The sequence below is a fragment of the Diplotaxodon limnothrissa genome, linkage group LG19 (assembly GCF_057381915.1).
Source record: "Diplotaxodon limnothrissa isolate DT_005_m linkage group LG19, D_limnothrissa_male_GT1.1, whole genome shotgun sequence".
Classification (NCBI taxonomy): Eukaryota; Metazoa; Chordata; class Actinopteri; order Cichliformes; family Cichlidae; genus Diplotaxodon; species Diplotaxodon limnothrissa.
The window spans coordinates 4,475,071-4,488,515 of record NC_140614.1 but is presented as its reverse complement, the minus strand read 5'-3'; the positions used below and the strand labels follow the sequence as shown (position 1 = coordinate 4,488,515).

The 13,445-nt window shown below is 39.2% G+C and overlaps 1 protein-coding gene across 1 annotated transcript in view; it reads right to left on the bottom strand.

Moving 5' to 3' along the window:
* The window catches only part of strn3 (striatin, calmodulin binding protein 3), a 33,500-nt gene extending 20,337 nt beyond the window's left edge, over positions 1-13,163 (bottom strand). Inside the window, exon 1 of the mRNA XM_085343338.1 lies at positions 12,643-13,163. Within this exon, the coding sequence (XP_085199464.1) occupies positions 12,643-12,909 (267 nt within the window). The 5' untranslated portion in view covers positions 12,910-13,163. The remainder of the gene's footprint in view (positions 1-12,642) is intronic.
* Between the last annotated feature and the right edge of the window lie 282 nt (positions 13,164-13,445).

The window sequence follows — 13,445 nt, the reverse complement described above, 5'->3', positions numbered from 1 at the left end:
GAGCAGATTATTTACAGATGAGAAGTAAAAAAGAGCCGCCAGGTGCTAAAAAATAAACCGTAGACTCAAACGTTAGAACAGGCTTTTCCCCGCAGCACGCTGTGTAATAAATACAAAGAAAACGGCGGCCGTTACAACTTATGTCTAAAAATGTATCGTTTCATGTATCTGTTAAAACACTCAACTCCAGCTACATGACGCGCAGCTGGAAACACTTCCCGCAAGTCGAGCTGCCTGAGATTCACAGAATTTACAGAAAATGTTACATTTTTGTGATTTATATCGTTATCGGGACGATAAAATTCTTATATCGGGATATGAGATTTTGGTCATATCGCACAGCCCTGCGATGGCCCCTACAGACAAAGCACGTACAAACTCCAAAAACCACGTACAAATTCCAAAACACATTTCTAGCATTAACTGAACTTCCAAAACAGAGCTACCTAGTTCACTTAAATTACACAATTGAAAGCATATGTGTATTGTTTGTGTATTTATACACAAGCACTCATATATATTCAAATAATTTTTTAAAAAAAGTTAATTTACGTGGTCGTTGGTACTTCCTGGCTTGTGTAGCCACTAGGTAACAAAAGCTCAACACTGCTCCTAGCATCCTGGAGCACTTCTGTTGTGTTTTGGACGTGCTTCGGGGTTTGCACGTGTTTTGGAGTTCGTACGTGCTTTGTCTCTAGGGCCCAACGCAAATATACTTTTATTTATTCACTCCACATAAAATGTGGAGTGAATAAATAAATCATATAATACAAAAAACAACTATTTACATTTCAACTTTTAGCTATTTAAATTCTCAGCTTTTTCCTTTTAAACAAATTTAAAGTGAAACAACACAAAACACTGCAAACCCCAACCCTATAAAATATCAATTAAAATATGAAAACAAAAAGAAGATGCACATTCTCTATTCTATATAACAGGTATAAATATATTGTGACACAACCCTAATACATATTCAATAGGAAATTAAGAACTTGCAGTTAAATTCAGGGTTTCCCTTAACTTTCAGAGGTTGCATGAGTGATATGATAGATGTATGTCCATCTCTCAGCAAAGCTACTTCATGGCTACAAGTAGGGGTTTGTAGCCATAGCTACATTAGCCATACTTCTTATCCTGAACTTAACAATCATGTTGGTTCTCTTTATTGTCTGTCTGTCTGTCAACACCTGTTTGTATCTGATGTGGATCTCTGCTGTGCTATGATGTGGAACATTATGCTAGTAGTGAGTCTACACAGAGACAGGCTTTGATTTAGTTTTTTTCAAAACAGTTTACATTATCTTGATAAGCATGTTGTCACTGAATAATGGAACGACGATGCAAAGATTGCTTTCTACACGTTTAAGCCCGTTGAACAGGTTTTTCTTTAAAAAGGCTTATTTTGTTTTTAGACACAAAGGCTCTGACTGCACTTGAAAAAAACAAGTTTAACCATCTTTCACTTCACCTTGGTTCACTTTTTGCTGTGCTACCGCTTCTTTGCTGTCTGTCATTTTGTTTATGGGTCAGAGAGACAAAATTTCAAGCCAAAACACCGCCAAAAGAAAACTCTGCAGCAGTGTTTTGTCTAATTTAAGTGCCTCGAGTCCTGCACTTGATTTATAATTGGGGAGATACAACAACACTGGGCTCGCATTTGAGCTCCACAGACCACATGTTTGGACAGTGAGTGTCAGCACTTGGCATGTGTAAATATAATTGCTCTTATTTTCTTTTTTAAGGCAGACTGTCACAGTGTGTTCACTGCACAGCTTCACATATACACTATATGTTAATTAGGTGGTTTTTCAAAGGAAGGTGGAAATTGTTATCACCATGGCCTCATCCGGGCAGAATGCAAAGAAAACAGCCATCAATTAGTTGCCATATATCTGAGTTTATTTCAGTGTAATTGGTGATAATTTAAAGGAAGACACATGTGGACTGCTAAACTCTGAAAGAGTAAACAAGGTTCGACTGTAAGTCACTAACTTAAGAATAAAGTTTTAAATTTAGAAGAACAAATCAAACTCACCTCAGCTGCCACCGAATGTGGGAGTGAAAAGAGGGAGCTTAAAGTGAGTTCAGTCCTTATATTATGTGTGCCACGTGAGTTCAATTAAGGGACAAACTCCAGAGTCAATCAGTGGTGAGAAAGCAAAAGAGGTAAGTCTGGTGAGGCGAGGGAGAGTGAGAAAAATGGTAAATAGAATAAGAATCTTTACAACACTATACAAGATTGAACCACTCTTTCTTAATCTTTGATTTCAGGTGTTTTTAATCCATTGCCACAGGTGTATAAAAGCCCCTAGTCATGCAGTCTGCTTTTAAAAATATTCAGGAAAGAATGTAATTCTAAAGAGCTTATCAAATTTGCATGCCATCACTACAACAAATCAGTTTGTGAAACATCTAGTAGGGAAGAAATTTCACAATCATCTGTAAGTGGCAACATACAAGCTGCAAACATTTAGAAACTACAGCAACTCAGCCAAGAAGGTGTGACAGCACAGGCACACAGAGCATAAAATTAATCAGAGCTCTGATGACTCACTAACTGCAGAGTTCTAAACTTCCTCTGTCATTAACATCAGCACAAAATCTGTGTGCCCAGAGCTTTATAGCATGGCTTTCCATAGCAGAGCAGCTCCTGTATATAAATATGCATTGTGTAGGTGCCCCTTTTGTCCGTATGGTGTAGCAATGACTGCTGGAAGGTTAAGGTTAAGATAAAAGCGAATCCAGGTTTATGAAATTGAGATGTAATGTTTAAATGTGAAAACACACACACACACACACACACACACACACACACACACACACACACCCCCCCCCCCCCCCCCAGTCTGGGTTAGAATCATGTCTACGTAAGCACAATGTATCAATGGACAAATTATTACTGCTATGTTTGCTGCTGCAACCGTAAGCTGATTAGGCAGAAATTTTTAACCACTTTCATAAGCCAAACTGTTCTATTGGATATCTAAAACATTTTTAAAAATTAAAAATCAGAACAACAATGCTGGAAGGAAAGTATATATAAAAACTGACCTGTCTACTAATTTCATATTGTACCATTTTTGTGCAATTACCCTTGCCATATTTGTAAAAGGTACTGGTTTAACTTCTTATACTCATAATTAATGCTATATACACTTAACCAAATAACAAATTCAATATTTTATCAAATCCAGCAATTGTTCCTTGCTGGAACAGAACTGGATAAGACTTTGATTCTGATTTTTTTTTTCTTTTGTTGAAACGTCCACAGTCATAGTTGTAGGTAGGATTACCCTCACACTGCTTGTATTTTTACAGAGAGACTTCAGACTAATTAGAAAATATCCTGCAGTTTGTCTTTGTTGTTGATCACATTAATCTGAGAAAGGCTGCTCCTCAAGGCCAGTTCACTGGATGTGTACAGGTCACAAAACCCCTTCCAACCAGTGCACCTGGTGTGCATGAATCAAACGCTCCTTAGAGACCAAGGTGATGATGACAAAGGTGTGTGCGTGTGTGTGAAATGAGCTCATTGACCCAGATTTGCCACACTGACAGATAAGACTGGTCTGAACATGGGGGTTGGGGGCATCGGTGCAATTCTTCTGAACAACTGTATGACTGAGAGACACAGATTTGTACTTGTTTCCTTTGTGAGAACACTTACTGACAACCTGTCTTTAAGACTTTTAAGCAGAACCCAAAAAGATCTCAACCTTTTAAAGTTGTGGAGAATGACCAAAACATCCACAGGATCCAGAAATATCCTCACTGAATGTTTTGAGAAACAAGAACAGGTCAAAGACCAGAGGAACTCTTCAATCCTGCCTCTTCTAACATAAATGATAACTTAACTAAAAATTATATTACAGTTTAAAAAAAAAAAAAAAAGTCACAGATCGTTCAATCATGTTTATGACTGACAGGTATTTGGATCTCAGTCTGTGTGTGTGTGTGTGCGCATGTGTCAGTTATTTCGGGCTTGTCTACTTTTAGTGTCCAGCTGGGATCAGGCTGTCAGAGCAGGTCCCAGTAGGCCAGGCTGCTACAGCCCTGTCCTCTATATCAAAACATGGAGTTACCATTGCCCTGCCCCAACTACTGCTACTCTCTCTCCAGGTAAAGAAGACGACCTTTGACCTGATCGTGATCAAAACTCATGGGTTTAGTAACGTCTTGTGAGCAAAGATCAGATTGAGTTCTACAAAGTCGCAGAACCACAGAACAAAGGCAGCAAACAGCTCACATATTAGGGCTGCCACAAACGATTATTTTGATAGTCAACTAGTCACCGATTATTTTTGCGAATAGTCGACTAATCAGATCATGCATCCATTGGACGTAAAACGTACAGCTTATTGCACCAGCAGCATCTGCTCTTATATAACTATCATTAGCTTACAGCTTGAAGTGTTTAAGGTATGTGCTAACTAAAAATAAAGACAAGATGAGAGTTTATTAAATTTTAATGACATTTGCAGATTGTTTCGGTGAAGTTTAATAAACTCCTTGCTATCTAAAATATAACAGGACACCGGAGTATATTCTCGAGCATCTCACACTTCTGATAATCAGTTGTCTGCTTGACGTTTATTAGGCTGTGTAAAAACTATAACTTTAATCTCAGCCAAACCGATTTACTCAGGAATAAATAAAATACTAAAAAAAAAAAAAAAGCCAAACAATACCATTTTTAAGTTATCTAGGTGACTTATATTACATGTTTAACCTGAGTAGCGAAAGACAGCGGTGGGCTTGAAAACGATTTGCCGGGAGTCCGGTGTTCTTACCGGCTTGCTATCGAGCTGGTGAGACGTCTGTTACCCACATAAAACATCGGAGCGCTTTTGAAAATATGTGGTGTCTTGATAAACTGAGCAGATGTTTGAAGTTTACACAGCTACATTCTCGCCTGAAAATATGTTAAATGTTTATTTTGTGACCTAGAAAGAATAATATGAGTAATATTAAAACTAACTAGCTGCTGCCATTGTTGACAACTGAGCAGGGCCGCGCTACGAATTCTGGGACACAGCTTCTTCTCCATGGCAGCTGGCATCCTTGTACATGCAGTGCTGCCATCTTCTGTTTCAGTCCGTTATTACACTACTTATTCCTGCGTCTTTTGGGATCTTACAAAGCTTCAAACGACGCGTCGACTATTAAATTAGTCTTCGACGATTTTAATAGTCGACTAATCGTGGCAGCCCTATCACATATGTCAGTTTGTTTTACACAACAGCGTTCTTTGTAGGCTTATTTGAATTATTAGGAACAGGTTATCTATATAAAGACAAACTCCAAACTTGCTTTGCCACATATCTTCACATTTGGAGGTTCTGGTATGCAGATCCCTGTGGGGCTTGAGCAGAACAGAATGCAAAAAGGGAAGTGCAAAAGGGAAGCTGCGGAAGGACAAAATTATGCTGCATCTGCAGGTAGATCGCAATCTATCAATTCTGTCCAGTTTATGCAGGAAAACAGGACATAAATTGGACTATGGGTTGTCATGATACTAAAATTTCAAGCTCCATACTGACATCCAGGAAAAAATCTCATACTCAATACTACTTTTAAAAGTAAACAAACAAACAAAGACGGTATTTTATGCTGTTGTTTCTGTCTAGGTGCTGGTTAACTTTTTCACTTTCAATCTGGGTTTTAACACTTAACATAACACTTTGTTTCATCACACCCAAACATTACAATATTATCCCAATACATTGCTAATAATTTGCGATTTTTAGCTTTTTTTTCACCCCCAAATACACACCAAGTTACAAAAATCAAGAGGCGCTTGACTGGCTGACATGCCACGAGACTGTGTCATCAGTCATCACTGTGTGAAGAAGAAAGAAGAAAAAAAATAAATAAAAATCACACAACACTTGCGACACAAGCGACGCAGCGAGCACAAAAACGGCCTTAGCTATTCGTGAGGGCAGCACTGTGGCTGTGTGTCATCTGGAGGAGGCGAAGACAGCACTGTCAGTATCAATATTGCTGCAAATGAGCATATAAGATCATGAGCAATTTTTAGTGTCAATAGTATTTGAGTATCTTTTTCTTTTTGACGACCCTAGATCACATCACTGAACCTGAGAAGACGTCAGAGACACACTTGCTGAATCCATGTCACCAAAACGCAAGTGATTACCACAAAGAAACAACACCAACAGGTTTTTGTTCTCACACTAACAATGTACACTATGAAGTACATTATGAATTTGAATAAATAACACAGAGAAAACAGGAAGTCCTTCCATTTTAACAGTCACAGCCACTAAACTGAAACATTTCTGTTTGTTGCCAACAAATCTGAAGCAGAGTGAAGATTAGGCAAATTAGACCAATAATGGATTAAAAAGCCTGTGTGTGGATTGAGACAGGATTTTAGAACACAGTTAGACACTTATGTTACTGTATAGCTTGAATTGAGACTTGTCTAACATCAAACTGGATCAGAGTTCTGACATCCACAAGTGAAACTCTGTCTGCCAGGGAGCATTTTATCTTGATGCACTGATCCAGTATTTGGATCGCGAATGGGTCAAATCCTGACTCAAAAACCTGGATCACATATTGGTGACCTGGGCTGGCCCATTTAACTTAGTTGTCTATATGTAGGCATTTCACACCTGTGATGCTGACATTTACGGCTGCAACGATTCATCGAATAATTCGATTTAAAAGAAACTCTTGGCATAAATTCTTTGCTTTGATGTTTCGTTTTAATGCACATCTCAGTAGGCGCCGATGTGTTAAATGATGTAAATGTGAGGGTTTCATCCACATTTGCTGCTAAAACAGACCTGAAATACAAACGTATTCAGGAGCAGTGTGTGAGTAAGAAGTCTGACGTCATTAAGCCCACAGAGCCCTAGATTTAAACAAAACCACCAATAACAACAGCAGCAGGAGAGAGATGGTGAAATCAGGTAGCATGGAAGAAAATGTGTTTCTAACATCCAAAAACAGCAGCGCTGTTCCTGAAATCACCATTAAAATTTTTACTGGGAAAAAGCTAGTGAGTCTTTTATCAAACCACCTGATGAGAAAACTCTGACGTGAAGAAAAACAAACTTTGTAGCTGCTCCATCGAAACTTCGTTGTTTCACACAGAGAAACATCTGCAATAAGCCCCCAGAAGTTGCATTAATATGCAGATGAACAGTTAACATACAATGTGCTCTGTGAGCTATGTAAACTAACTGGATATCTTGTTTTGACAATCACCAAGCTCAAATGAAAGGACAGAAAACAAAGCACAGAAAAATGTCAAATAAACCAGGACCACAAATTTTAAATATTCTGTCTTTTTTACTTGTCTGTTCAAAAGGGTTGTGCATCCTGTAGTTCATCCTAGGGGTGCAACGATATTCGTATCGATATTGAACCGTTCGATACAGTGCTTTCGGTTCGGTACGCATATGTATCGAACAATACAACATTTGTAATTTATTTTATCAACTTTCCTTCCGACGATGCTGTCTGTGTTGAGCGCTCAGTGAATCTGCGTTCGACTACTCCGCCTAGGCTGCACTGTCGAGCGCAGATCCACTGAGCGCTCAACACAGACAGCATAGTCAGAAGGAAGAGCGCAGGGCAAGCTAGCAAGACACATGGACCTCCCCCACCCTCATTCAGATCTGGCGTTTGGAATTATTTTGGTTTTCATGTGACGTATGACCCTGAAGGTAAGCGAGTCATGGACTAAAGTAAAACAGTATGTTGGATGTGCCATGCAATGCTCAATTACATGGGTGGGAGCTAGTGTGTTAGCGCAGTTAGCTCGTTAACGTGTTGGCTGTCTAGCCCCACGCACGGGGCGATCGGCGGTAGCTCGTTAACGGAGATTTGCCGTGTTGTGGCGTTAAGGTCATTTCAACGAGATTAACCTGAAAGCACTAGTGGGAACACAACGAATATGACTGCACATTTACGCCGACATCATCCTAGTGCAAAGACCAAAACAACAAGCATGCTACTAACTTTAGCCGAGTCATTTAGACAGCTGTTAGCACATGATTCTCCTTATGCTGCTGAGAATATAGCCCAGAAGAAGCGGATAGTATAGCTTTTATTTTGGAAAGAGACATTTCTCTGTAATAAACTCTCTTTTCCAAAGATGAGTGATTCCTCAATCAGATACAGGGCTTGCAATATCGCTAGCCCGACGTCCTGGAGCTAGCGATTTTTTTCAGTCGGGCTACCAAAATCTATCTCTTCCCTGCCCGTCGGGCTTTTGTAGGAAGGAAGAATATATGTCAATGCTTTTGCATTCTTTCAGAAATGTAGCTGGGTAATTATGTCATTGGCATCTGTGAGCCACTGTCAATATGTGACATATTGAAATTGCGTTTGAATTTGCGCTTGTTTTTTTGCTTTCACTTTGCAATCGTGCGAACTGTGTATAGAGAGCGACAGCACTGATCTGTGAGTGATGATAATTTGCGCACCAATTCCTCTGACATCGTCTTATTAATCGTTAGCTTACTATGCAAACATGACAAGTGAAATCTCCCACAGCAAGCTTAAACATGTGAGAGGTTGATTGCGCAGAGAATCGCTGAGCTTATGTGAGTGCGTGTGTAAAAGCAGCAGGATATATATATTTTAGTTCTGCTGAGCCAAATAAGACAGGTCAGGGTGAAGAAGTGACAGCCAAAGAAAAGCTTACCACAAAACGGAGAAGTTATGACAAATCAGACTATAAGGCAAAAAGAAAGTGCAGCTTTATGGTTTCATGGACAAAATAATTTCTGTGGCTGCAATATGACGAACTATATAACCAGGGCTGCACATAAGTGGTCCGCAGGTGCACATTCGCTGTCAAAATAAAAAACACGCACAAGGGTTAGGGTTAAATTTAAAAACTGTACTTTTGAGTTAAAATATAAATTTATAATTTTAATAAATGAAAAATTAAAAAGGCATGAACATTTTTTTGTATCGAAAAAAATATCGAACCGTGACACCAAAGTATCGAACCGAACCGAACCGTGAATTTTGTGTATCGTTGCACCCCTAGTTCATCCCTACACGGGCTTGGATGAGAGAATAAGAAAATTAAAAAACAACAACAACAACAACAACAAAAAATGTGGCTAAAATCTAATCTTCTTACAAGTAACTTCAAAACAATCACATCTAATCATACAAATTCATACGAACAGGGAGAAACTATGAATGAAATCTCAGCCATTTGGGCTGAGCTCTGATTTTGCTGTGGGAGGCATTCCGTTGGTATGTTTTGGGACCATGCAAGCCTCACTCCAAATCAAGACAAGACATCTTTGAGGATCAAAAATGTCTGAAGATGTTCTGGTGATGTTCACATGTGAGGCTAACACCTTACTGAGACACTTTACCGCTTGTTCCTTTACATTTGTCTCCTGTCTACACCATTTCATTCTTTTCACTGTGAGTTCATAGACTGTGGGTTATACTAACTCACATTCATTCATTGACAGTTTGTATTAATAAACCAGCGTCCAATAATTCCTCACTGGCCCCTTCTCCTGCACGCCAAGTTCACACCTCCACTTATTTGTTCCGCTCAAGCTTTATCAGCAGCTGGTATCCACTCTTATCAGGAGCTCTGACAGTCACGCTTAAGGCATCCAGCATCAGTGACGCTGCAATACAAGTTTGACTCTTTGCCAATGGGACGAGGAGAGCGCTCGGGTACTGATAAACATACCAACTCAACAAATAACAAGAACAGAACAAAGTCCAATTCCGAGCTTGCCTGCAAGAAACAATGACGGTCAGTGGTGATAAATTTGATTGATGGTGGCTTTTAATTAACTGGTCCCAAAGTACAAGGCAATCGGTCAAACCCAGAGGTATTTCACAGATATAGACACAAAAGCGTCCACCATTACATAAACTAAGGTAGCTTTTTTAAAATAACACAGGCTTGGTGACACAGCTGCAACTGGATGGGCGTGATTTGTAGCAGCCTGACTGTGAGAGATCTGCTTTCTGCTGTACTTAGTAATAACTATTTATAACTTTAAAACAAACAAAAAAACCCATCTATTCAATGAATGGTTTTTACTTTTAAGTATCACATATTATTTGAACTGTTCTACATTTTTAAGGTTAAACATTACTGGGGATGAGGAAAGAATTGATACAGGACAGTAATGTGATATTCTGCATTGCAAGGTTATATTGATATAGGGACAAAATCAGTATTTTATTAAATAAAAGTAAAATATTTTGGGAATACTATGAAGAAGAGGTCACAGTTTTACTTGGACTAACAGCAGTCACTCTCAGTAAGTTTGCAAATGGCTGCTGTTTAGTTTATAAATGTAGACAGATTGCCAACATGTTGCCATGAGTCTGAACGAGTCCTTACCAGTGAACACAGTTCGACTCAACTCAACTCAACTGGCTGCCAGCTAGTTGTATTCTGGTTACATTCCAAAAGAACAGGAAGGTTATCGAGCGCAAATGTAATATTTAAATATGAATTTCTGTCTGTGTAGACAGCAACAGGTGTGATTTTCAATGATTTATCACAGTTTACTGCTGTATTATCAGAAACAGTAGATGTAATTGCCAACCTGTCCCCATTCAATTCCAGACTGACAGCAGACTGAATCCATCTTATAGCAACAATTATACCAGGTGTTGCTATTGACGTTCTCATTTTGCAGCAAATAAATAAATAAATAAATAAATAAATAAATAAATAACTCAAGTGAGACAACTTTATTTTACTGGATAAAAACAAATACTAACAAAGTTCAACTTTGAGGAAATTATTTGCAGTCAAAAAAGGTCACAAATCATAATATATGTTATGGCAATACTCAGTATATCCCAAACAAAATGTTCAAAATTGCAATATCATCATATCATCACTGAGGTATTGTGATAATATTGTATCGTGGGGTGTCTGGTGATTCCGACCTGTATTAGAGCTTTATATAGAACAATGTATGTAAAAAATCTACTTTCGACTGCTTTCCTGTCACAAAGGCTTGATACAAAGAGTTGCCACAGCGGGTAGCTCCACGTTTGATGTCAGATGTTCTTCCTGACCCAACCCAAAAGAGGATTTATGTTGCCGGCTAAAATCAAACCTGTGCCCTTTCTCTTACCATTACACCATTGGAGACACATACAGAGCAGTATTAAATTACATACATTTTCTATGTATTTAATAATTGTGTGAATTAAAACATTTTCTTAAAGCAGGAACTATACAAGTAGCAGGAAACTTATAAAAGCAAATACTATTGTTCAAATAAATACATAGAATGGTTCTGCCATAACCCTATTTGATGGCCTCATGGTGAATACACTCTAAACAGTGGTCATAAATAGCTTCAAGAAACTATTAGTTAGTCCAAGTCTATGTAACACTAAACTGATCTTACATGGATACCTTTCAAAACAGATAAAAGATCTGATAATAACTCATTTATATGTCAATGAATTAGCCTTGTTTATTACAAAACAAAGACACTATTCTTTTTACAAGGAAACCAAAGGCACTCTACACTGGTGTGGATTTAAATAAATCTACATGGTTTAAAAATGTCTTTGTTTTGTTACTTAATGCCACTGATTATCATATTAGTACATGCCACATTCAATAGGTGATTACATTTTATCATCTTAAGTGCATGGGCAGCCCATTTACTGAGGTGAAAGTACTTCTACCACCTGAGACTGTGAAAAACTAGAAATGCTCTCATTTTATCATGCCTGCTAAAAGCTTTGACCTTTTATCTGATTGTCTTACCCTCCTAACTTACAATTGTAACGCTGATAGTTAAGGCCTGCCTTTTATCTTATGATTTTAAAATTCAAGTGTTTTTATTCTTAAATTTAAATTTAATTTATAAATTTGATTTTTATTTTTTTTTAGCAAATATGACAGTAAGATATGACTAATATACGGGCTTGAACATTTTGTTTTTTTATTTTGTATCTCATGTTTATAATATTTTGATGTCGCAAATTTTTTATCTTTCAATACTAACTTAGTAAGTTAACTACTGAGTTTATTTCATCATTCATACTGAAAAGAATAACTTTTAAATGGTTACGTAGTTTTCCTCCAATTTCATTTCTTTTCCTTATGTGCTGTGAATCACAGTCGCTCGGGCCCAGCTGTTGACTCAAAAGCAACATTAGCGACTAACACTGCTAACAGCTAGCGTGACAAACCAAAATGACTGAGATTAGATAGCTGACAGTCGGTTGGATTCACTTCTCTATTACCAGCTAGCGCCTGAACTCAGTAGCCACAGTGGGAACGTTTTAGCTTCATATGAACAAATCAGCTAACAGAGGAGAACGACAACAACAGCTTCGGCTACCTGCTAAATTTGTCTGACACCGACTGAAGCTAAGCGCTACCACTAGTCGAGCTAACGGTAACCCAGAGCTGACCCTTTAGCTTAGCCACTTAGCCAGTCGGGTTACAAATATCGAGTTTAGCTGCTTTTGCCTCCCGTTTAAACCAAGGCCATGCCTAACTAATCGATGAAATAATAAATTAAATATTGCAACACTGCCACTACCTCTCTAAAACCAATTGTCTACACACTGTCCATGTTGTTGTTGTTGGGGGTTAGCATGGTTGGAATTCAGTGCTAAGTTGGGAGGGCTAACCTGAAGCTCGGCCCTCTCCACTTCCCAGTGCGCCCTCTCCATCTCGAACCGGGCCCACTCATGCTGGATGTAGTGCAGGATGCCGGGGATTGTGTACTGCTGCTGCGGCCGAGGTAGCTCATCGGGCTGGTGTGGTACCATGACTGCTCCGCCACCACCGCCTCCAATTGGCGGATTAGCACTACTGTTATTCCCCTGCTGCTGCGGTGGCGGAGGCTGTCGTGGGGCACTCGTTCCGACCCCTCCTCCGCCGGGGTGTTCGTCCATAATTTTTTTTTTTTTAAGTAGAAGGAAAGTCTCCACAGGCAGCAACGATCCGCGGAGGGATCCCCGCCCCCTAAAGCCCGTGTCTCAGCTCCGTCCCTGTCTCGCTGGCTCCGCCGTGTTGTGTAAAACTGGCTTTCCTCGGAGCGATGTGGTGCGCGCGGCTGATTGGGGACTTGGTGTTTTGTATAGAGCTAACCGGCCGCCATTGCTGTTCTCTCCCCCGACCTCTCTCGGATCCGATGGTCAAGGTGGGAGAACCCAGCCGCAATGCCTGACGGGACACATCCATCCTCCTTTTCCCTTCCTGCTATCCAAATATATTATGGAACCTTCACTGCTAAAAGAAAGGGTAGTAAAATATAACTCTTTAACGGAGCATATATTAAGATGTATAGGGAAATACAGCAGTTTTACCTTTAGCTAGCAGATACATTGTGGTTATTGTCTATTGCTCATTTTAAGTACCACAACCACAACTTCTAAACAGCTGAATCTAAAACCCCGTCCAGGATCGTAACGAGCATTTTCAAACAGTG